Here is a 25998-nt window from a genome sequence, read left to right on the forward strand (position 1 = left end):
CCCTTCATGGAGAACTAGAAATGTTTTCAGTCATTTGATTCAGAAGCTTATTCTTTAACTGAAATCTGTATGGTGGCTTGTTTTTATATTTGCTTGAGAATATATGCATTTCTTGGTTTTACACTTTGATGAGGAAGGATTTTGTCTTGTATCTTAGAGCAGCTTATCACCTTGAACCCTTGAACTCAGCTTCCCAGTGATTTCAATTATCTTAAATATAGACAAGAACCGGATATTTAAAATTTAAGAAATGGGGTGAGATGGGGATGACTTCTGATTATCAAAACAGATGTGACAGAATCTCCAGGTTTGCTCATGAGAAGATTCCTCAGCATCTCATGCAGAGCCTAGATTCTGATCTTAAGGCAGAACTCCAACCAGCCAGACTGTGTGGGTCTCAGGTCCACCGCCTTTAGAAGCAACAGAGTAAACCGGGCTGTTAGAACAGGTCAGCTCAGGACACCAATGCAAACAACAGTGTCTTCTTATATAAAAATGTCACACTAGACTTATTTTCTGCCACTTTCATTTTTTACTGTTTTGAGATTTAACCTACATTGACGACCCCTCATTCATTTAAATTATTATTTCTTATTTCATTCACAAAAGTACTACAATTTATTCATTCACCTCTTGATGAACTGATGTGTTTTTCTGCTTTTTTAAATAATGCAGTAACACTACAATTAACATTCATATACACATCTTGTGCAAGCATATAAACCATTCTAAGGTGTATTTCCAGAGACACAACTAAAGGGTCGTGGGTTTGTATAACTTCCACTTTACTACACATTGCCAGATTGTGCTCCGGAGTGCTTGTGCTGATTCTCTGCTCCCTTGCTAGCATGCTCGAGCGTTCCTGTAGTTCCGTGTACTTGCCAATGCTAGGTTCTGGCAGGCTCTTTTAAAAATGTTTTGTTCGTCTCGTGAATATGAAACAACATCTCATTGTGGTTTTGATCTGTAAAGTGGCTGAGCACAGTTCATGGTTACAGCCCCTGAGGATTGCTCGTCTGTGATCTGTCTTACCATATTTTCTGTTGTTTATCTTCGGATTATTAATGCCTGTCATGCAGGCATTCCTTTTGCATTCCAAACACAGATCCTTTAGTCCTGCAAATACCTTCTCTCAGTCTGAAATTTGTCTTCATAGTGTTTTTATCATACAGACATTCATTTTAATGAGCTTCTGTTTTTGCATATTTAAGATATTCTTCCCTACTATGGAGGGTCATACTTTTTCCTCCTGTAGATACCTAGTTATACCCATATCTCCGTTGAATTGTCCATCCCTTTTCCTGTTAGCAGTTCTGTATCACATCTATCACTTATCAGCTCTCCAAATCTTGGGTTTGTGCCTACGGCATACTGCTATAATTTTCACACTTGGTAGGGTGAATCCCCCTATCAACATTGCTGGTACTCTTCGGAAGTGTCTTGGTCATTCTTGGCCTTATATATATGGAATTTAACTTTTAAAAATGTATGCGAATTTTTTTTTGTACATGGAAATCAAAGTTTTTTTTTTAATCCTGCAATTTTAACTAAAATTTTATTGCACTTATTAATTAAGTTGATTATAACTAATACATTTCAAAATAAAAATAGGTGCTTAAAAGAATAAATTATTAGTTATTTACAGACATTATTTGTCAAGAATAGTCAGTTCTCCAGCAAAGAAAAGCACACTGTTAAAATGTTCATTCTTGTGTTGGGGTATTTCAAAATGTTCATTCATATATTGGGATAATTCAGGAAATTTAGTATTTGAGCATCTTTGGTTTTTTTATTATTCTTGCTAACTTCATCATCAAGTATTAGTTGTTCTATAAAGCTGGACCACCTTCTATAGAATGTGACAGAGGCTTGAAAATCCCCAGCAGTCAGTGGTAGGGAAGATTTCTTCCCTAATTTTTTAGTGCATTATGCATGACACAGACCATATAAGGTATAATCACATGAATGAGGTGTGCATCTGTTGATGGTGATGTTGGAAGAAAATGTTCCTCCTATTGGCTACGTGCCATGCTTTTATAATTTACCTCCAGAAGTCCAACATCAGATACAGTGGGATGTTAGCTCTGTTATTTTTGGTCAGACTGGATTTATTATTCACTAAAATTCATTTTTTGTTCTTCTGTAGAGACTCACGGCCACTAAAGGAAGCAAACAGCGTAGCCGCCTTTCCATCATGGCCCAGTACCTCTGCAGCGTGGAGCACATCTTTACGATTCCAGGTCAGGCTTTTGTCCCCAAGCCAGAGGTGAGTTTCTGCTTATGATCATAATTTAGTATATCATAATTTGATCTTCATTATGATTTTTATTTCCCTGTAGTGTGTCATAGGAAATAGTCTCTAGGATCTAATATTTATTTATAGCAAACTATGGCATAGTTTATTTCTTTTGAATAAAAACCACAAAAAATATACAAATAGTTAGTTCTTACACTAATCTTTTTCTCCCTTAGATAGGGGGACTGATTACTAGTATTCACCACTCATCACCCTTCCTACTCCCAGAGGCATCCCAGTCCTTGGGAAAAGGAATCAAGTGTTGTTTGTGGTTTCTGAGAAGAGATTCTAACTAATGCTACATCAGACATTATTTATTCATCATGATTTTTTTTACACGTTTTTGGCAGTGTTATTTGTAATAAATCATCTGTGGAAAATCATTTGAATGTTAACTTAGGCTTCGACTATTCCATGCTAGTTATATGAGTAAGTTTTAATTACAGAAACAAAGTTTCTTTGCCAATAATTAAAAAGCTAGTGCCTGTTTTGGCAAAACCACTGTTCAGTGAATTACTGTAGGACATGTAGTATAAAATCTATTTATTTCTTCACTGAATGTATATTGGGTGCCTACTGCTTGAAAGAAGCTGGGCTGGGGATGCAACATCAGTGAGGAGACAAGAGACAAATCAGATACGGAGCTTCTTTCGGGAAGTTCACAGTCTGATAAAGGGTAGAAATCTCTTGGTGGTAACTAAAATTCTTAAATATAAATTTTTTGTAGAGTGGTCTTTACATAGTTCGAGCTCCATAAATAAAAGTAGATAGGATAACAAGTGTATGGGGACTGGGGTAGGGCTCAGTGGCAGAGCACTTGCCTGGTGTAGTATGGTTTTATAGATTTAGGTGCAGGTTCAGGTTGTAGATTTGGAACAAGGGCTCCAGCCATTAGTGTTACAACGATTTGTGGGTCTTGGAGTGTGTTCATGTGCTTTTCTGCCACCTTTACATTTCCTCTTGACCTCACCACAGTTAGCTGAGCTTTCAGGTGCCTAAGAATTTAGTCCATCTTCCACTTCTGAAGCAGACGCATCAGCTTTCCCTGAATCAAACTCAGGAGACTCACTAGCCATCCCACCTCCACCTCTGCTCCTCAGGATTGCAAAGACACTGTAGATGACTTATTCCAGAATAAGACGAGAGCGGGTAGAGTATCATCAGATCACCACACTTGTGCTCTCAGGGGCTTTCTCTCCTGTGGCAGGTGGCCATTATAATGAAAAGGTCCAGTAACCAAATACTTGGCTTTCTTCTTATCTTGTGTGTGCTTCGAGCATTCTGAGTGGCCTAAAACCCATTCTTTGATGAAACCAAAATCTTGGCTTAAAGGCTTTTGTAGTTATGGTTATTATCATAATATGGTTATTATCATAGAATCCTAGACAGACTAAATTTTACCAAGGATTTTTCAGGATGGATGTAGAATATTTTGTTGGAAAGTTTCTCTTAGTTTTAGTTACCTAAATGTTTTATGGTGTTTAGAAATTATTAGTAGGTATATAGTTTGTTTTTAAAATTTATTTCCTTTGTGATTAAGCCCTCAAGAAAATATTTATATTTTTGGGAAAAACTAGCTATGTCTTTGATTCTCTTTTTACTGAATGCTTGTTTGTTTTTTTGTTTGTTTCAAATTAAACATATGGCACTTCTCTCACATGTTTTTCATTATGTTGTAAATATTACATGCAGGGGATTCATTTGTGATCTAGGAAAACACTTATCTAGGAGGACATAAGATATATTATGATAAAGGAAAACAACCAAACGGTCGAAATTCAGATTTTGAAATAATTCTTCACTGCTCCCATGGGGGAGAGGAGCCCTCTTGAGCACAGATTGCCCCCCAGAGTTGTCTCCTGTGCAGTTAAGCCTGAGCTGGGGGCCGCATGCTGCAAGTGGGGGTGCAGTGCCCTCTGTGCAGAGGTGGCTCCAGATCTGTGAGCACTGCGGGTAGCTGGGGATGGTGCTCCAGCCAGTGAACAGAACTTGGGCAGGCTCCAGCAGTATCCTGTGGAGGTTCCTACCAACAGACAGTGCCCTAAGAAACTTTCATGGCCTTATTTGCATAGGTTTTGTAGAAATTTTAAATGAAGTTTTATATTTAAGTACTTTAGCATGCTTCAACCAGGATTATTTCAGATCATTTTTTTCCTCTTTCTTTGTAACTTTAGTCTTTTCTCAATGTTTTATATTTATCATGCTGCAGTTATTATTAAGTTGCCTCAAATTTTTTTTGAAAGCAGGTGGCTCTATATGTATAAAATGAAATGAGATGAAAGCAAAATTTCTTAGAGATAATCACAATGTATGCAACAGTGTTTTGGAGAATTATGGGCTATGATTTAAATCCTTAAAAATAAATCCTTAGAGTAGATACTGAATTGTACCAAGTGCTCTGCCTGTATCCATTGAGATAACCATATAATTTATCTCTTTCATATAATATTTCTCTATATATAAATGAGATGATTGGGGAAAAGGGAAAAAAAGAAAATGAAGTTAGTGTCTGCTGCGTCTACAGTATATACCGTGTAGAGCTACCGACACAGTGATGAAGGAGACATCATGAGGAATCACTGTCCATGTCACACACTGAAATCACCTCTGTTTGTCCCGGCCTCCTCCTCCTCCTCATAGTCAGTATGCTGACTATATTAATCCATCTTCCATCACTGCATGAAATTCATGAAATACTTGAAATAATTAACTTTTGAAGAGAAAAGGTTTGTTTCAGCTCACAGTTTTCCAGTTCAAGACCAAGGATGGCATTACTTTGAGACTCTGAGGAGGCAACACATCATAGCAGGTGTACATGGCAGACCAAACCAGTGTCCTAAGCTGCACCTCCCATGTCCCCCCTCCTGAAGTCCTACCGCCTCCTGATAGCAGCCCCCAGGGACCAAACCCTCACACCTGGACCTTAGAGGAGTATCCAGGAGCCAAACCATAGCACTGACTCATGACCTCTTAATGTGCCCAGGTCACACAAGCCTAGATTTAGAGGTCATTTTAAGTGCCACCCCACTGCCAGTTACTTTACTCTCATAGTTGATCGGTTGTCACCAACTCTGACCTCACCTGCATTTCTCTCACACCATCCTAATAGTCTTCCCAGTTCTCCTGGCCTAATTTAAGTGTTTATCATTTAACTTTGTGTAGAGAAGGCGAGCGTGTAGGGTGGTCTCACTCTCTACTATGTCACTCTCGTGAGAACTAACCCACTCTGTGAGACCAGTGTTAATTTATTCGTAAGGGAGGAACCCCCAAGACTTAATTACTTTCTACTAGGCTCCACCTTTTAAAGGTGCGCCACCTCCCTGGAGCCCCAGCTTCAGCATAAGAACCCTTCAGGACAAACTACATACATACACACATATATACATGCATATGCGTTCCACAGGTAAAACCTAGCGTGGTATTCGGGGGGGTGTTTTCACCATTTTACCTTTTATTTTGGTAACTTTTTAGTCAAAGAAAAAATACATATTTAAATATATTCAGTATATTAGACCAGAGTTTTTCAGCCTCAGAACTGCCTGCATTTGGAGCTAGATAATTCTGTGTCACAGGGTTTGTCCTCTGCACTGTAGGCTATTTGGTAGCCTCCCTGGTCTCTTCCCACTGGAGTCCAGTAGCAGCACCTCAGTTGTGAGAGCCCAGAATGTTTCCAGGCACTGTCTAAATTTGCCCCACTGAAATCTGCTGTTAGAGTGAGACCTGTCAGGTGGCATTCGCTGTGCTGCATCTGTGCTCAGCCAGCTCTGTGTGCAGGGGCTGTCTCCGTCCCCACTTTCACAGGAGACTGAGACTCAGGTGTGGGCACTGTGTAGCTTTTAGGGTTCACACCCAGGCATTTAACTCTGGAGTCTGGTCCCTTGGGCTGAGCATGTCCCTTTTTATCAGCTGGTGACCTTGGGCAGGTCAGGTAACTGACCTAAGCTCTTCCAGCCTCAGTTCCTGTAAGCTGGTAGTGTTAGGAGGCAAACCAGCCAGTGTATGCAGAGATGTAGGACAGGACTGCCAGGTGGCACTGGGAGTGGCACTTCACTGAAGACACAGACGTGGAAACAGTACCTCGACTCCCATTCTGGTTGGAGACGCTGTTGTGTAAACTCATAACTCGTTGAAACGACAATTTCTGAGGGCAGAGATGGAGGCAGGGTGAAGATCACTGTGAGCCAGTGGGTCCTGGGCGAGGGAAGAACGCAGCACAGGGACGCACCCAGCTGGGATGGCTATGGCGTCATCCTTCCTCATGGCCACTTGCAGTGCACAGGAATCTGGCCTTCATCTTGTCTGAAGTGCCATCTCTCCAAGAGTCTGAATCATGCCAAGGCACAGGTGAGGAGAAACATTCCTGAGGGAATAAAGGTCACCTTTGAAGCAGGTACAGAATTACCTCAATATACATGAAGTGAACTCTAATAGGCTGTGTAGACTGTATCAACATAGACACGTTAAGCAAGGCGAGACAATCATACAGGTGGCAGTGCAGTCTTAGAACGTTTTTTTGGTCAGTTCTTTTTAATATGACATTTTGTTTTATTTAGGAAATAACATTTTGACCACTCAAATACAGACCTTGTTAGTACCACACGCCAACTGATTGTGTCGGGGGCGGGGGGGGGGGGGGCAAAAAAGATGTATTTTAAACAATCATTTGAACTTCTGCTGAAATGATTCCCTTCTTAGTTCTTACATGAATAGTACCTTTTCATTTTTGTTGTTCCATTAATAGCTAATGGAATCTCTTTTGCAGAGGAAAATGATGATGTTCCAAGTAGAACAGGTATAAAGTATTTTAGTCTCTATTTCTGTATGCACACATGAAAATTATTTATTGACATAAAACATCTTCCCACTTCCTGAGTTACCAGTATACAAAGAAAGTCATTTTTTTTATTTTTCCCATTGTATTATGAACAATTAGTAGCATAGATTAACAACTGAATTATTAGAAATGACAGCATGCAATGCTGTCCTTGCAACTATGGAAAATCCAGTTGATATTTTCTTATTAAAAGTTTTAAATTACATATCATAAACTAATTTAACCCGTATTTTAAAAGCAGTCTTCATGTTTCAACTTTTTTCACATCCGTTAACTAATTGAAACTGCACATTTATAAGAGAACTTTTATTAACCTGAATCAAATTTGAAGGAAAAATGACAACCTGGAATAACTTACCATTCAAATGGTAGTAGATTAAATGGGTTGGGGTGAGTCTCAGTTGTTGTAGGAAAAATGAACTTAATCTGAGGATCCTTTTGCTAGAAGCAGAAGAGAGTTCCTCAGCATTTTAAGACAAACTATCACTTGACTTGGACTTCATGATCTATAAGCCCGGGGGCGGTGCGTCTTCACTGTGGCAGTGCTTGCCAGTTCCCTTCATCCTGTTCACCTGCTGTGCTGTGCCTTGGTGAGACCCGGTGCCTGGGGGTGGCTCTGTAGGAGAAAACCAGAGTGGAGGGCAGGCTGGCCCTGTGCGGTTTGGGCAGCTCTTCTTCCCAGAGGCCCCTTCACCCCTGTGGCTTTAAAACAAGCAGGTTCCTCAAGCATTGCCCAAGGAGATAGTCTTAACACCGTGGAAGGTGCTTTTTGGACCTGTCAGTTAAGTTCTTTTGTAGAATCCAGTTTAGAAGAGGTGTCAGTAAGTCATCTTAAAAAAAAAAAAAAAAAACACTGTCGGTTAATTGCCTTATTTAATGCAGTCAGAATCGATTCTAATTATAAACCCTTAAATAAAACATGAAAACAATGATTAAAAAAAATAAAGAAATCTTGAGACAGATATAATTGTGTGTGCTAGTTAGTTGGCATTTTAAAGTACTTGTAGTTTTTAGGTATCTTTCACTTTTTGTAGAGAAAGGTAAGCACGTGTCTGATGTTTTTGTATCTACAGTGCAGTCCTAGCAGGCGCCAGAAGCCTTGCTGCGAGTGTGCGGCACAGCTCTCTACACATAGTCCTTCAGGCTGTAGGCTGGATTGTTCTCCATCTGTGTGGGAGAGGGGGGCTCCTGCCTGGGTGGGGAGGGCCAAGCTTCAGGGTTCTTTTTTATATAAGAAGTGCAGAAAATAATGCCAGAAATAAAGAGCAGCATCGCTGAAATGAATCCAATGTAGACAGCCCCTCCAGGTTCGTGTTTGTTGCCCTCGGAAATCGCCAGATTTCGGAAGTTGGCTATGATGTTCTTCGTGTACCACACCGTTGGTATCAAACCAGAGACCCCTGCAGACACAAGGCAGACCCCTCCGGCAAAGGCCGCGTGGCTCTTGGTCTCTCTGTCCCTTCCTAAGTGAGTGCATTTCATTCCTACAGTGGAAGTACAGATCCCGAAGGCAGACAGAACACAGGCCAGGACCATGGTGGCCCTGGCGGCCTGCACGTGGGTGGGGAGGGACAGGAGGGAGTGCTTCAGGGTGCAGCTGAACATCCCTGTGCTGTACCACGTGCAGTCCATCCACAGCCCCTGCAGCTGCACGATGGCCGTCACGATGGTGGTGCCCGCGTCCACCTTCACCTTCCAATTGGGCAGCAGAGTGGCTGTGAGCACTTCAGAGACCCCAGATAGGGCCAGGATGAAAGCCAGGAGCTGGAGGCCCGCCGAGGCCATGATGTCGCTCCTGTGTCTGTCCCCCTGGAGAGCCGATGCTTAGTTCTGATGGTGCTGTGTCAGAACTGGGCAGTGGAGAACCAGAGAACCAGAGCTGGGAAAGAAGACAGGCAGGGTGAGGGGAAGAGACAGTGAACAAGAAGCTTCCCTTTGGAGCAGGAGCCAGGTGTCTGAGTGGCGCAGCACCACATGCCCCGCGCGAGCGCCCACCCCGGTGGACCAGGGGCTGCAGCCAGGAGGGATGCTCGCCGCAGGCCACCAAGGCTGAGGTGCTGCTGAGTGCTGTCATGGCATGCTCAGTGCATGCAGGAAGCAAGGAGCTGTCTGCTCCTGGGAACCCAGAGTGTGCTGAAGAAGCCTGTGTGCAGACATGGGCCGTGAGGAAGCCCAGGCACTTCAGATTCCTGCTCTCCGCAGTCGCCAGGTCTTGGACGTTGGCTATGATGGACTTTTTAAAAGAATGATATAGATAATAAGGAAATAAACGTCTTTAACATGACTTATGAATATATACTAGAGAAGTTTTCAGAATTTAAGATGGAAAGGAAAGCAGTGGGGGGTCAGGGTCCCGGCCCAGTTTTCCCTTATTTTGGCTCCCATCCATTGCACAGTCCTTACTGGACTGGTGCTTGCTCTCCTTCAGGTCCCTGGAACCAGAAACCGGATCAGGCAAGCCAATGTTTTGCTTATGAGCTCGTGAGAGCCTTCTAGTTGGGACCATCCATCTGGCTGTACTTACTGCCTTTGAGAGAAATGTAAGGTTCCTGAAATAGTGCAATACTGGCTTTATATTTATTATTATTTATGTCTTTAAGAATTAATTTTGAATAATATGCTACAGGGGCTGTGTTGTGATTCACAGATACTTCACCAAAGACAGCCTGGGTTTTTGAATCCAAACAGCCCAGATCACTTCTGAACCTCAGTATCCTCTTCTGGAAAATGGGGAGAATCCTAGTACCTATGTCAAAGGATTAAATACATTGATAGATTTTAAGGGCTTAGAATAGTAGAATCACAGAAAGTACTCAATGGTTTATAATTGACCTTAGTGTTTTTATTTACTTTATATGATGTGAACATTAATGTTTAAAAACATTTGGATCTTTTTGCTTTTTCCTCTAACCTTCCTTAGCTGATTTAACTTATTTTTGTAGAATCTTGGAACAGAAAGAAACCTCATCTGTAATCTTGAGCATCATTATTTGATGCCGCTGGGGTGTTCAGCCAGAAAGCCCCCCAGGCCATGCGGTCTTCCCCACCTGGTGCCTCCCCTGCCCCTCATCCCGCACCTCTCCTCTCCTTTACCACAGGACGTTCTTCTGTGAAACTCCTTTTGTGGGGTTCCCCACGGAAAGTGGGAAAATGCCATATCTGGGGACAAAAACCATCATTAACTGTCTCACCCGTTCCCTTTCCCACTAGGACAGAAACAGAAGGAAGCCATAGGGTCCTAAAGGGACAAGTGGCCCCGCCTCACGTGACTCACCAGGAAGCCTGGGTCTGGCTGTGAGGTGTCTGAAGTCAGTGCTAGGCCCCACCCCCATGAGAGACCCGACTTTCTGTGATTATAAACATCAGTTCTCTAAGATGTTAAGTCGGCCTGGATTGAGTCGTTCTATTTTTGTACATAATCTTGAAATACAAATCCTGTAATTTTAGAAGAGGATTTCAGTTGGATTGTAAATCCTGAAGTCAGACTTATCTCTAAATATGTGTTTAGGATTTGCCTGCTATTAGGCATTTCATTTTTTTTTTCTGTTTTCCAAATTTCTTTCCTTAACTGAGACCAAAATAGAACAAAAGTTAACATTCTAGAGAAAAACTAAGCACATATATGCAGTTTTATAATAACTGTTTTTAAGTTTGGATTTTAGCATTTCAGAGCCTGGCTAACTTGCTAAATTACTGCTTTCCCAGACCATGTTCAGCCTGGGGATTCTCCAGTAGTGAAATGGCGAGGAGGGTCCCTGAGATCTGCTTACTTGCTGCTTCCATTCTTGGGTCAGACAGCCTTTACACATTGATCAATCTGTGCTGAGCTAACCAGCTAGAACCAAACCGTGACCAAAATGAAGGTCACTATTCTGTTCCTTGTATGCCCAGTTACTGGCATTTAAACTGTATTGCTGAGATTTTTTTCGCCTCTCTTTGGTTTTAAGCATAAAAGGGTTCGTGGCCTGTGCTCCCAAATCTGTCCTGTAGAGAATAAAGACATACTTTGTTGCAGTGGCTGTGGTAGCAAAATACTGTGGCTATAATCACAAGCAAAAGGGCGGCATGTACAAACTTAGTCTATAGAGAACACTGATCACACACAGACACAGCCTACGTATATTCGGTTCGTGACCTGTTCATTACAAGAAAGTTTCTAATAGGTTTCATAAAAATGGAAAGTCAGTTTTCCAGCAACATTTATTCATATTAAAAATAATACTTAAAAAACAGATTTATAGCTTGTAATTCAAATTAAATACCTGACAGTCTCTGAACATTCTAGAAACTTCTCATTTTCCATACCTTTTGTTGGTAGCCTTCAGGGGTTTAATTCCCCTCTGCCAGTTGCCTTCAAATTAGCTCTAGGCAGGTCTGATGAAGAGAAACCACATATGTGAGACTTGTTTCTGCGAGTGAGTATTTTTCGTAAAGCTCCAAGTTAACTTGAAAATAGCAAATAAAGAACCACATGGAAATCAGAGAGTTCATGTGAAATGTGCTGATGTTGCTGGAAGATAAATACCAGGTTCTCCATCTCATTTTTTGGACTGTGGGAGAATTAAGAAAGGAGAGGCGGGGAAGGGAGGGAGTTATTTCAACACTATTTGTCAGAACCTGAAAGCTAAAATGCTTTTGTGTTGCTGCATACAGAAGAGGAATTATTTGGGTACCCACCAAAAAAAGGACCTTTTTCTTTTAATATTATGTGGTAGCCACATAGTTATAATTTATTTTGGAATTTTTGTCTGTGTTGGAAAAACAGTTTATTATTTTATGTCCTCAGAAATTAAAGTATTTAATGGAGTATTTTTAGCTGGATTGTGCTTTGCAGATGGTAGTTGAGACTGCCATATCATCTGCTGCTTATTGTCAGAAACAAAGATTCACAAAACTGCTAACTTTCAGAATGACACTCAGAAGAAAGTTTAAAAAAAATTTAATAAAAGAAAAAAACCAGCAACAGCTGTTGGCTGCAGTCTGATCAGGTGTTTTTGTTTTCTGCACTGCCCCATTTTCTTTAATTCCCTCCCCTAAGAAAGGCTACAGGAGTGTCTGTAAGTTAGAGACTTGGGAAAGTTTTGTGATGAAACATATCAAGTAAAACCATGGAAGAGTTGAGGCTCTGAACTGTGAATGTCTAAATCAACATATTTTACTGCTATCCTTTTGCATTCTTAGTAATTTCAATTCTACAAGGTAGAAATTTATAGCCATTATAAGAAAGAAGATATTTTTTATGTTAGACATAAAAATAACAAACAACAGGCCGGGTTGTAGCTCAGTGGTAGAATCCTGGCCTCACGTGCATGAGGCACTGAGTTCGATCCCTGGCAACAAATAAAAATAAGCAAATAAAATAAAGGTATTGTTCCATCAACAACTAAAAAAATATTTTTAAAAATAAGTAAAAAATAACAAGACACATTTTCAGTATCTAGATTTTTCCAGATTTTTTGTTTGTTTTTGTTTTAATCTTTTCTCAAATGGGCATTTGGCAAGATACTCCTTTCCTCTCAGAAATCTAGTGACTGTGGATTTGGCTTCTAGCCACAGTGTTGTTTTAATATGTAGACTTTCTTATTTTGTTTCCTGGAAATGTGTGAACAGTTCTGAGTGTGAGCACCGGGTGAAGGGGGGCTGATTACCAGCACTAACGGTCACGGCGCTGCTGTTCCTGCCGTGGCAGGAGAGCCCCACCAGGCCCCCTGGAGCCCTGGGCTGACTGTCACTGATGGCAAGCCCCAGGCTGGCCTCCCAGCCTGAGCCAGAGGAGGACGCTCCAGCGTGGAGGCGTGTGTGGAAACATGAGGCAGCGGTACTGGGGTCTGCTGCTGACGTGGACACGAAGTGGAATTCGATCTTTAAGTCCAGAGGCTTCTCTAGGTAAATCTTTTGGCCCCGTAAGTCTCTGGCCTGACCTTCTCCCTTGATTCCCAAGTCGCACTTCCATCTGCCGATCCACTTCACTGATAGACACTGCAGACCTCTTGTGGCACAAAACTGAACTACCGGTCTCCAACCCTGCTCGGTCTGCCATCTCCCTGCATCTGTTAATGCGACATCCTTCCTCCACTCGGCAAGCCCCACGTCTTGAAGTCATCCTTGATTTCATATGCAGCATCTACTCAGTAGTCAGTCAGTCAACAAACTGTTTTGTTTCTAATTTAAAATTCAAGAGTCCTTCTGCCTCTGGTCCCCTTTATCACTCTACTGTGGCTTAGGACTGGGCCCCTCTGCAAAAAGTTAGGTGTGATGGCACACACCCGTCATCCCAGCAGCTCAGGAGACTGAGGCAGGAGGATCACAAATTGAGGCCAGCCTGGACAACTTAGCAGGCCCTGACTCAAAACCAAAGGAGCTGGGGCTATAGCTCAGTGGTGGATCCCCTGTGTTCAGTCACCAGTACCAGGGGCCAGGGAGCTCCACTCAGGACCCCTGAACTGTAAAGCTCCCAGGGCAAGGCCTCCTGTCTGTCCTGTCTATCGCCAGGTCTCCTGCACCAGGAGCAGGGCCTTGAATCAAGTAGGGGTTTGAAAAAATTCAGGAGCTGCTTTGAATTATCAGTAATTAGACTGTGGGTTACTCTTGAATGATTTAAAATATAATTTTATCCTTTCTGAAGAAGATTAGAATTTTAAGTAATTTTGCAAGTCTTTATTTTGCTTTGGCTGATAATAATACCTGTCTTTTATGAACTACTACCTAGATCCTGGGTGCTGTTTAAGACACTCTAGTATTTAGTTCTCAGACAAACCTTTGAGGTAAAAGGAATCTGTATTTCACAGATAAGAAAACCAGTATACAGAGAAGTAATTGACAGAGGCCCAAAAATGATAAGTTGCAGGAATGAGATTGAGGCCCAGAATAGTGTGAGCAGAGCACTGCCCATCTCCTTTGAGGACAGCACATGTCCAGCTCTCATTTGCTGACCATTTCTTTCTAGGGTAGTCTTTGCAGGTCATGGAGATACATTAACTCTGAAATCGCTTCACATAAAATGCTTGTTCTCACCCGTGAGTCAGGCAGTCCATCTGTTTGCTTCTTTACAGTGTTTTCATTTCTGTTTCTATTTAAAAAAAATTGTATGCAATCCCCGTAATGTGTTGCCTAGTGATGCTAACCTGGGTCTTCAGACTGGCTTTTCTTTTTGAAAGCATCAGTCATTATCTGAGCACTTTATGAAAATAATGCTATGCCTCTGTGCAGAACTAACAGTTTATTTTCATTTCCCTTTCACCACCTATCGCCTGATCCCAGTAGCAGCCTGTGAGAGGGTGACAAGGGTGTTATCTCTCAGAAGAGAAGCCTAAGGGTCCCTGAGGAAAAGAGAAACATTTGGCTGGCATTTCTTCTAATGAGGACTTTGAATGCCACTAGAAACTGGAAGAGTTAGCTCTGGTGGGTCTGGTGGTTATACAAGCACTTTGATGAGGTATGGAGAGTGTGTTTAAGAGGCCCAGGTTGGAGGCAAGGACTCTGGGAGCTCTTGTAGTGGAAGAAAGGACATGGAAGTCAGTGGCAGTAGAACTACTGAACAGGTTGCTCATAAGCTCAGGAAATACAGTTGAGTGTGCATGATACAGTCAAGGTCATCTTCGGCCTGTTGAAACACATGTCATCATCTTTGTTTCCAGTCTATATGACATTCTACATTTTTGAAACAAAATTATCAAAGGGCCATTCTCAGCTATGGAGGGGCTGGGGACGGGCTGGCAATATGCTGGCTTTGGGGATGTCCCTGGGCTGCCAGAGCTTGGTGAATGGAATTGACAGTGACTCTTTCCCCAGAGGCAGTATTGGTCCACTAGGGGCAGCTGAGGTGTCTTCGGTCAGCGGCCCTCTGTCCCACATGCTCATCTTCTAGGCCTGGGGTTCCCCTTGATCTGGGATGGCACCCCCTTGTGTGTTTTTCCAGTTCTGCCCACTTAATTCTCAGGAAAAGTTGGGTTCTACATTTTTAAAAAATAGCATTTCTTCTTCTTAGCTTTCTATGCAATGTTGAAAATAATTCAAAGATAAGCTACTTACCTATTCTAGTCTCACAAATTTAATGAAATTGATTTGATCTTGAAATGATGGTTTTCTTCTGACCAATCTTAGGAAATAAACAGCATCAGCTCTGAACATATCAGTCTGCCATTTTCTTCCATCTTTATGGCCATTTTAGTTTTAAAATAATGTTATAGACTGATCTGAAAACTTCACTAACTTTTAAAATTGGTAGTTTGTGGCTTCACTGTCAGTAGTGAGGACTTTGCTGTAAATGAAGAGGAATGTACCTTGGCGTGTTGGTGTTGATTCCTTGAGGTCGTCCTGCTGCTGTGGATTTTCCTAGCAGAGCAGGTGTGTGCTTCTGTCTACAGCTGCATTTTCGTTTGCTCTGTTATTTGCCATTTTTACATTTGTGACTCGTTTTTCTGTCTTCCTGAGGAAGAATCTTGAGAATTCATGTTCTATGTCTTCATTACCTCATGTTAGAATATTGTCCATGCATTTTATGGTGAAGCTGCATAGTCTCAAAATGGTGTGGATATGCATTTTTTGTGCTCTTCCCATAGCATATTTCCTTTGAACATTATTTGAGGAGCTGGTTGTTTCTAACCATCCTCATCGGGTATCTGAGACTGGGCTGAGGTGCCCGTCCATGCTGGTACCACTGCTCCCTGGCCTCTTCCTCCCCCCACTTCCGACTGCCCCCCTAGGGCCTGCTGTCTTCTCCCCAGCATCTCAGCCCTGACCCCACTGCAGGGTCTTCAGGTGAGTTCATGTGGACTTTGGATTTTACCAAATTCGAGAATTAATTATTCTGAATCATTTCTCTTATTCTTTATAACTCTGGGAATACCAAAGGAGGCAATGAGCTTCCTCCCCACCAGAATTCTATGAGTTCAGCCAGTGAGATAAATATGTAAAAGATGGGATCCAATTTACCTTAAAACACACAAAACAAACCAAAAAGAAGAAAGAAAACCCAGAATGTTTTACATGTTAGAAATAGGAAGAGCAGGGGACAGCATTAACCCATGTGAAAGTCTGGGGGTGTAGCTCAGTGGGGAGCACTTGCCTAGCATGTGTAAGGTGTGGAGTTCAACCCAGCATTGCAAAAAAAAAATATGGAAAACATGTGAAGAAGAAAAGTTTCAACAAAAGAGGAGTTGGTCTGGCTGCCTGTAGCACACCCCTGAGAGAACTCAGTGCCCAGCCCTAGGGGTACACAGGGCCATTACAGCTGTCTGCTCCAGTGCCCTTGCTCTGATTCCACAGCACTGTGTAACCGTAATAACCACAGAGCTTGCAGTTATGGGGAGTTTGACAGGAAGGATGTACTGGCTAGGCACCTCGAGGTGGTCTGTTAGCGTTTTTGGTTCATTTTGAATTCATATATTGACATCCATATTGTCAATACTAATGTTAATAGCAGCAGCATTTCTTAATCTTTTGTGAGTTTATTCACATTGAAACCATCTTCAAGGACTGATCAGTCCTGAGGTGCTGGAGTTTTTCTGGATCTGCAGAGCTGGGGCCAGACCTGGGTGCTTGTCCACTGTGTCCTGCAGGGAGCCCCAAGGGGAGACAAGCAGTTCCTGCCGTACCTGCCGACCACAGTGGGAGCACATGCCAGAACAGCTAACTCAGGGCCTCCAGTGCCTTGGTCACCAAGGTCAGGCCTGTGAGAAAAGTCTTGGCTTTAGGAAGGTGTTTCCACATGGCCATCCAGGAACTCCAGGGTAAATAGAACTGAAATTCTAGACTGTTCGTTAGTTTTTATTCTTCTCTGCATTCTTTAGGATGAAGTGTTCATCTCCATGAATTTTCACATCTCTTGGACAGAGGCGCTGATATGTTACTAGGACTGCAGGGATAAGTTACATACATTTACATACAGAATTCACACTCTAGAAGTTTCCACCGTCCTCCCCCTAGGAAATTCTTGATGTTGTCATTGTGGTCTAAGCCTACTGTCCTTCTCCAGGCCTGGTCCTTCCCAGCCTCTCATGCTCTGAGAGGAAATACTATGTTACTGTTGAAATCTGTTCTTTTTAATGGTTGCAAAGATCTATAGGAGGAAAAATAGTGTGGGGTGGTCTACAGAAATTAATCTTGTTACAGTAACACAAATTATAAACTTAAAGAAAGCTGTTCCGGTACTGACAGTCAATCTTTGTTGAATATGTTGGTTTGAAATACCTGGACTGCTGTTAAAGTTTTAAGGTTTTGTAATTGAAATTCTGTCCTTAATTTGGGTTTGGGACAAGGACCATAGGGAGTGTTGAATGGAGGCCCTTTTCCAGACAATGGACTGTGTGTGTTCATGCAGCGTAATTGAGATCTTGGGCACGTCATCATCAGGAGTCAGAATGCACATTATCCCTTATATATCACTGATTAGGGATCTGAGTTGTAATATCCAAGATTTGAGGTTTAACAGCTTCTTGACCCTTGTCCCTCTTGAATGCAAAGTAGCTGCTCTGAGCTGATAACCAATCATGCCTTAGGTACGCTGGCCCAGAAAAGAGGCATGTGCTTCAGGCTGTTATGGCCATGGCTGCTGACATTGAGAAACTGCCTGGTACAGTGTTGGCATTGTGATGGTTAGAGAGGCAAATAGAGAAATCCATTATAAGTCCCTTAGATTTGAAATATTACTAGGTCATTTTGTTTTGCAGAGAGACTGTGGAAAGAAGTTGGCCACAGTAAGCTAGAATATGTTAAGTGCATCTAGTGCCTTTATTGTGATTTCATTTTTATAGAACTCAAGGAAGAAAAAATAATGGTTGTAATTTTAAATAAGCATTCAATTATAAGTAAAAAGCATTTTTGTATCTGTTACCATAGTTACACAGCAGCCTTCCTGTGTTTGTGGAGAAAATGGCCTCTGTCATACGGATTATTCCAACAAGTCTCTTTGGGAAAGGGATAGAGAAGAGGGTGTATAGGAGAGGTCCTCCCACACTAGAAGCAGCAGGCATTACTGACCACGTTATTTTTGCCTCTGAGTTTTATAGAGGCCCCCACTAAGTAGTGCTGCGTTTGAAAGTGGAGGTTTTCTTTTAGCTGCAATATAAATGTTAGCTAACCTCACTGAGTGTCAGAATTGTATTCAAACTTTGGAAATCTGCTGCCATTTACATGGGTGCTGCTATATTTCTGCAGGATCTTAAAATATTTAAGTAAAGCAAACACTAGACGTTTCCTGTATTTGCAAACACCAACTGTGTCTCAAAAGAATGAAATTAGTCAAATAACGGATGAAACCGAATTTTTAATTCAAAGAAGCCAGAAGTGACAGTTTCTGTGCAGGAAGGAATGGGAGGGAGCATGCTCCAACCCCAGATCTGCGCCTTTGCTCCTAGAGTCTTAGAATCAGGCAAACTTATCCTGAGTTTTAATTCTTTGATAGTTTGGGGTTGGGTAGGGGTTAAATATTATCTTAGGCTATATTTTGCTGAAAGATGTTTTTCTCTGGAGACCAGCAGGTTGTTGGATCATTCCTGGTGAATGCACAGCTGCTGGAATCGACTGTGTAATTTGGGAGAATTGGATGGATGGGTTTGGGGAAATGAGTCATAAAGGTTGGCAGAATGAGAGATAGGGATGGGGTGCCAGGGAGCTCAGATGGTGACAGGAAAGGAGGAGTGGTGGTCACAGAATGACAAGGCAGGAGAAATCTAGAGAATATCATAGAACCTTCTCAGATATCCCCAATTAACAAGAAAGGTGAGGACAGGCATTTCAGAGTATGTGGAATCCAGTGTTTAACATGTAGTTTGCATGGGGTTCCTTGGGCTGATCCTCCCACTGCGCCCCATTTGTTGACCGTCCCTTTCCTTCCACAGAAGTGCTCGAAGAGGGAGCCATCTTCTCTGCTGACTGCAGCATTCTTCTCCCTTGAGCCCCTAACTCACCTTCTCAGTCTCTCTCCCCTCTGACCGCCATGCTCAGTGTTTTTTCTTCAAGTCTAAGGAAAGTGCTGGCCTTCTAGAGCCCTACAGAAGTACTTGTTGCTAACTTAACCTGGTGAAGCAACGCAGAGAGCACAATTAGAAAAACCTGGAAAATTTAGGAACATTTAGCGTTGTATTTAGCCATTACTCATAACTAGTGACCACCATGAAATCTTCACTAAAATGGTCTGAAGCTGGCAAACATCTGGGGAAGTCATTTTTGGTGCGTAAAGCCTCTCTGTTGGTGGTTCTCAGGAGGCAGTGGCCCTAGAAGGCTGGGCTGTCCTTAGACCTGAAGAAAACATGCTGAGCACGTCTTAGCATGTTCATTTTGTTTTCTTGACCACCATGTATCACATCAGATATCCCAAATTAAGAAGAAAGGTGAGGACAGGCATTTCAGAGTATGTGGAATCCAGTGTTTAACATGTACTTTGCATGGTGTATCACACCATAGGCCATGATGTTTCCTCCACCCTGAAGCCAAAGCAGAACAGCACTTGCCCCGTGTTCCAGCCCTTTTCTAGGGAGACTCTCAGGAGAAAATGTCCTCTGAGGGGTTCAGAAAACAGCAGCACAGCTCACACTGCCCACACTGCTCTCTCTCGGCTTTCAGAGGACCTGCGGGTGCTCAGAGTGCAGTTTCAATTCCTGGAGCCAGGTCCCCTGGTGGGCTGCGGAGAGACTTCCCATTTCCAGGGTCACAGTCTCTGTCAGGCTGTGCACCTCGAGAGCTGTTTCGATTTCATTTCCCTTTGTCTCTGCTTTCAGTGTTTTTCCTTTGTTGTGTTTAATGTATCCCCGGGGCCACTGAGCCCATTTTTGGACTAAGGCTGGGTATAAATCTCTTAAAAGATATGCCTGACAAGTTTTATTTTCTGATAATTAAAGAATCTCAACAGCTGGGAGCAGCCTAAACAATCTCAGTGACATTTTTTGGAAGTTTCCATTTTCAGTTTCAGTCCTGGGGCATGTAAAGTTCCCACCAGAAAGTTAGGTGGCTGTGCAGACTGTGTGCCTGAATTCTGTCCACCTGATTAATCATGTCCATACCCATAGTAGATGGTGTCCTGACTGTTTCCCTCTCCAGGAGTTTGGTGCTAATAGTCTTTGGGGACCATCTGCCTTCACTGTTTTGAGGCCCTGACTTATAGTGAGAACTGCTGCTGTAGCTTATTTTTTATTCATTCAAAGCCAACTAAAATATCCTAATGGTAGCTGTTATTTGCCTGTCTTTAATGATGATTGGAATGGACTGTAAAGGCTATTGTAAGACTTCATTTTTAAATTTAAGTGGTCATCAGGCACAGATCTAGGGGATGTATTATGGAATAGATGGAGCCAACTGGGACTTGAGTCCTCTCAAATGGAACACAGCTTCTTATGTGGCCAGAGAAGAGGAGTGTGGAAAGGTGTGTCTGTGAAACGGTGTTTTCAGCCTCCCACACTCGGGGATTTAAAGATGAATTGCTCAGTTGTGCTTTGCCACACGTGCCACACAGTGACACATGCTTGTTTACAATCAAGGTGGACGTGGGAGTGGTGCACTTCACGCCCCTGATACGGCCCAAGATAGAGCAGCCATTCAAGCTGGTGGAGAAGGTCGTTCAGAGCGCATTTCAGTTCCGGAGGAAGTACTGCCACCACGGCCTGGGGTAAGCGTGCCCCTCCTCTCTGGCCTTAAAATCCCTAAAGTTCCATGACTCCTTCTCTGTCATTAGCTGTCATTGTCATCCTGCGATGAGCAAAACGTGGCTGCCTTGGTTTGCCTCAGAGGCCACTCGCAGGCCTGGCACGGTTGCAGGCCTGATGCTGACCCAGTCCCGGGGAGGTGATGGGTTCTAGGGTGGACAGAGACAGACCATGGCTTTACCACGCTTTTTGTACCACGTTGCCATCTCCCTTCTTGAAGGACACATGACAACTAGGAAGCAGATGTAACTTCTGAGCAGCCAAAACGAAGTGACAGGCTCCTTCCCGTAAGCGCACTTGGCCCTGCTCTGCTCGCTACTCCACACAGGAAACAGACACTGGGCCCTAGTTCAGAGCCCGCATACCTCAGTGGACCTGCAGTGACCACAGTGATATCCTGTATCCTGAGGATCACTTATAGTCTAGGAAGGCCGAGAAATGTATTTTATAGATTTCCACCTAATGGGTAGCATTTAGCTGTTGAAAGGGACTCGGCTTTAGAGGCACACATTTCTCATTTCCAGGACCTCCTGGCATAGCTCCCTCTCTGGTCATGTGAAATGACTTCAGGCTCTGCTAGGCAGAATTCCACAAAACCTGCTGTTTGCTGATCCAGGTGGAACTCACAGCTGTACCTGACCACCCTGATTCATAGCCAGGAAGCATCACAAAGTATATCCTGCTTTTAGAAATCCTTGAGTTGGTCTGAACTTCAAGCTGGCCCTACCGTCACCAAGGCAACCCCCAGCTAAGTGACAGGCCCTGTTCATTTCTGCACACAGTCCTGTCTATGGGTGTGGACAAATATTGTGATCCGCTTTGGTGTGTTGGTGTCCTTCAGTCACACCACATCACACAGTGGTCCCAGATGTTAGAGCATCATCAGACCCTCCTGCCATGAAGCTGGACTTTGAGGTCACCTCACCTGAAAGTGTGGGGGCCTGCAGCTCCTGTTGAGGCCACTAAGCCTTCACTAACCTCAACACCTCCCAAGCCATTCGGGTGAGCTCTGTGGACTGAGGTCTGAGAGAAGAAAACAAGGCCAGGCACACCTCCTCCCAGTGTCCCAAGCAGTTGTTTGATTCTTTTAAAATAATGACTTCATTTGGTTAAATGCAATTTAAAGTACTCTGAAATGCTGTAAAGATGCTTCAAAAATATCTTAAAGAGGGGAAGTGCTGTTTTCCCATCAACTGTGTTCTAGCTTTACAAAACAGTCACTCTTGGGGTTGAAGGAAATTTAAATTATAGAGAATCAAAACTGGATCGTTGGTATGTAGGAATACAGAAGATTTTCATCAAAATTTGAGGCAAATCAGAACATACTTCTCCAAGATGCAGCTGAACAGATATGATGTATAGCAAGCTAGCTTTGGAAACTTTTTTATTTTGGATACACCTGCTTTCCAAAGCAGGGTGCATCTACCTCTGCTCTGTCATTCCCTCAAGGTGGCAATTGCCAGGAACCCTGTCATTTTTAAGAGTAGGAGATGTGATGATTCCCAGAATTTAAGTAAAATCCTGCTTTTTCCCCTTCCCCCAGAATGCTGTTCCCTGCAGCTCAGTGCCTGGAGAGCACAGGAAGGTTGTTGCAGTTGGCAGACGTGGACCCCACTCTTCGTCCCACCCAGCTCTCGGTTTTGCACTTTAAGAACCTCTGTGACATATACAGAAAAATGTGTGACGAAGACCCACAGCTCTTTGCTTATAATTTCCGAGAAGAACTCAAGCAAAGTAGAAGCAAAAATCAGACAAAAGATAGTGGCAGGGAGAGCTGTGGACTCTAGGAGGCTCGCAGCCAACAGGTGGGCTTCTCAGTCCTTGTCCGTCTTCACAGAATGACAGTAAAATACCAGTGGTCAGATGACATGTTCCTTTTACTGTACAACTTGGTAAAGAAAATAAATATCAAGATACAGTACCAGCTTTCTTTTAATATATACTGCATAGATATGACATGTTTAGTATAAACAGCATCTATTACAACCTTACAAAAAATGAAATCTCTGCACATTGTGCCCCTAAACCACATTAAAATAACTTAAATTTGCTTTAAATAAAGCAAAACCTAACAGCTCAAAGAAAATGCCCAGAAGCTTCTGGGAGAAAAAAGGACCCCTTTAAAGCTATTAATCACAACTTCCCCGACCTTACTTTTTCCACATAACTTAAAATAAAATTTCATTCTAATTACTTTAAGGATTCTAAATCATTTTGATACCTGCTCAAAAAGGGATATAAACTAATTTACAGATTCTGACCAGTTTAATCTGGTTTTCTGGTCCACAATAAATTAAAATAACTTAAATCTTTACAATGTTTTTGTGGGAAAATATATACTGCACAAAACCCAGTAATGGTCTTTCTGCAGTTTCCACTTCACCAATTTTAAAAGTCAAGGATCAGTGTCATCCACGTCTGGATCGAGCTGCACTATGATTTTCCATGACTCTCTGTTTCGTAAAAGCACTCCTCGTTGACAACCGAAGTTAAGCTCTGGACACTGAATTCCCGCTCTAGAACTGAATTTAGATCAATGTTGGCGTTTTCAGGTTGACTGTCAAGGGACTGGTGACGAGTCTGCGCCTTGAGCAGAGTCCCTCTGTCCCTCTTGGTGCTGTTTGCTTTTCGTTTAATGGGGCAGAAGTGGGCCCGGACCAGCTTGGGCTGCTCCCCTCCCTTCTGGCCCTCGTCAGCCCTGCTGCCTGGCTGTTGGTCAGCTGGGAGTGGGTCAGGGTCCTCAGAGATTTTAGTCTTTGGAACCGAATTTCGATGTCCTTGGTAGGGCTACCCTGGTTCAGTGTCGGGTGGCAGTCCTCATCTTCGTCGCTCAGAATATCGCTCTCTTTGATGAGACTGTCTGGAAACTCTGCTGGGCCAATGTGGGGGTCCCTCCCGGGAGCCGCGCTCTTGCAGTCCTGCCTGCTCTCAGCCACAGGGCAGCCACTGCTCTGGGTGCCGCTGCTCAAGCTGCACTCGTCCGAGTCCAGAGAGTGGCCCTTGCTGGACTCACTGGGCCAGTCGCTGCTGGCAGAGGTCCTGAGGACTTTCAAAGACCTGGACGAGGCTGCAACGAGAAAAGAACATTGCTCTCCCTTTGTGACCCAAAGAGATTACATAGTGGGCAGTTTCTGATTCGTAAAGTATGAGATTTAACATCTTAATTATGTAAGATTTTATTCTATCATTTGAAATCTATTACCTGGTATTTTAGACAGAAATGTGTAAATACTGCAAGCATAGAAATTTTTTATTTATGTTCATTTGAAATTGTAAGTTCAGGGAAGTGAGCATTTTTTGATTATTATTTTATATAAATAATGAAGCTCTAGTAAACTACCTATAGAGCCTAGAACTCTTGTTTTGCCAACAAGTAAATTGAAAGTTAATCACTAATAAAATCTAGGTTCCGTTCTTTGTAATCTGATAATCAAGATTATACCATCTTTCTCTGCATATCTTCTTGTTTATTTTCCTTGCTCAATTAAAAGCAGAAATATATTCTTTATCTTTCATAAGAACGCTCTCTGGAATTTCTAAGCAACTTTCAGAGAGTCTGCATTCTGCATGTTGAGCCCTGTGTGTGTTTCATTCTGTTCTCTTGGGTTGATGGGGAAAGGAACTTGCAGTTGAAGTGTTTCCAGACATTAGCTGCATATTATTTTTTGGTGGCCAGGGTTTATTTTGACATTAAACACATAATCTGAAGAGGTCAAACTATAGCTGAAAAAGATGTTTTTAGTTTTACAAACTGGTAACAAGAACAAAAGGTGAAACAGCAAGACAGAAGGTTCTGAAGACCGATGCTAAAATTTTGCAAACAAAGTTGAAGAGCAGAACCTAGAGTGATCACCTGCTGGCTTATTAACTGGGTAGAACAAAAGATTAGGTTTCTTGATCTTAATTGTTAAGCACTAGGCCTAGATGCCTGGTGCCGTTGTGAACCTGGGGATGCACAGTGAGCAGAACAGATGGTGAATCAAGACCTGGGAGAGTGGACTTTGGGCTGGAGGCGGATGCCTTCCTCAGAGGCTGGCTGGAGCAGGAGCTAGGGTGGGTCCCTTGGAAACGAAGCTTCCCCTGAGCACGGACAGTGTTCCCCAGAGATGGGTGACAAGAGCACACCCCATCCCACCACGTTGTGGATAAACAGAGCTGGCAAAGTGCTCACCTAATTTGCCTGAAACGGGAACACGGTTCTTCAGTGGGACCAGGCGATCCTTGCACGCCTTCTCCAGAGGTAGCTCACACTTGATGTGGCGCCTGAAGTTTTCCCGCAGAATAGAGTGGATCACCTTCGTGATGCTGGTTTTGCTCTCGCTGTCACTGTGGGAGTGAGGGTAAGCAATGGTCTACAGGGTCCTCTGCCTTTACGCTGGCCCTCGATGCTCCTCTGGGCACTGCCTTTGCCAGCCATGCCCTCCAGCATCCGGGCTTAGCCATCTTCTCTGCCTGGCTGTCCCCACTTAAAAAAGAAGGTGAGAGGCAGTCTCCCTGAGGGTTAGGTGTGTATACTTGATCAATGTATCCCTCCACTGGGCCTTCAGTGGCTGTTTTTTGGGGGTGGATGTGAGCCAAAACTCAGATGGGCACTAAAACTCAGCTTTCTAGGGGTCAGTTCTGTCATTTTCACTGGTTTAAATTTTTGGAAGTCAGAATACCTGCAACACAGCTGAAAGATGGTTTCTGGCCATCCTTCTAGTTCTGACTTTGTATGGATCAGCTCCCATAAGGAATTATTTTCTGTCCCTGCATAAAAAGAAATGGAAACAAGAGTCTATGACTTTGCCATGTGCCACGATTAAGAACCCTTGTGAAGCTTAACACTCAAGATTAAAAAGTCAAACAGTCCCAGTGCTGACTCATGGTTTTCTTCCTGGCTCGGGCTGTGTGTGATTTTGATATGCTTATTGCTTACAGTTTGTATTTCCTGCTGAAGTTTTCCAGCTATCTGTCTGATCCTGCCTTTCCAATGCTCCAGGAAAAAATGTTTTAACATGTGTCCTCCTCTTGCCTGCTCTTTGGCCTTTCGGAAGAAAGTGCTCGGGCCCTTGAGGTAACAGTCCCATCCTGGGGAAACCTAGTGCCTCTGACAGACTAAAGAGAACCAGCATATCACTGCACACCCCAGCCTGTCGCCCTCTGTCATCTGACTCACTGCCAGCAATTCATGGTTATTCTGGAAGGGTCTGTGACCATTTTCCAGAGCCAAAGACTTTTTAAATTTT

At 43.0% G+C, this 25998-nt stretch overlaps 2 protein-coding genes and 1 pseudogene across 2 annotated transcripts in view; 1 reads left to right on the forward strand and 2 right to left on the reverse strand.

Moving 5' to 3' along the window:
- LOC143385920 (dimethyladenosine transferase 1, mitochondrial-like) overlaps positions 1 to 22557 on the forward strand; it is a 45790-nt pseudogene extending 23233 nt beyond the window's left edge.
- LOC143385949 (claudin-20-like) lies at positions 8256 to 8915 on the reverse strand. Its single transcript, XM_076841379.2, has one exon. The coding sequence runs from the start codon at positions 8913 to 8915 to the stop codon at positions 8256 to 8258; it is 660 nt and encodes a 219-aa protein (XP_076697494.2).
- Positions 22558 to 23193: 636 nt separating the features above from the next.
- LOC143385948 (rho guanine nucleotide exchange factor TIAM2-like) overlaps positions 23194 to 25998 on the reverse strand; it is a 28256-nt gene continuing 25451 nt past the window's right edge. The window contains 4 exon segments of the mRNA XM_076841378.2: positions 23194 to 23523; positions 23526 to 23837; positions 24942 to 25096; positions 25432 to 25519. Coding sequence (XP_076697493.2) covers positions 23204 to 23523; positions 23526 to 23837; positions 24942 to 25096; positions 25432 to 25519 — 875 coding nt within the window. The 3' untranslated portion in view covers positions 23194 to 23203.

This window comes from Callospermophilus lateralis, chromosome 11 (assembly GCF_048772815.1).
Source record: "Callospermophilus lateralis isolate mCalLat2 chromosome 11, mCalLat2.hap1, whole genome shotgun sequence".
NCBI classification, from domain to species: Eukaryota; Metazoa; Chordata; class Mammalia; order Rodentia; family Sciuridae; genus Callospermophilus; species Callospermophilus lateralis.

What these genes read in the sequence shown, in the direction of transcription:
- LOC143385949 (XM_076841379.2), bottom strand. Translation starts at nt 8,915, where the DNA reads ATGGCCTCGGCGGGCCTCCAGCTCCTGGCTTTCATCCTGGCCCTATCT.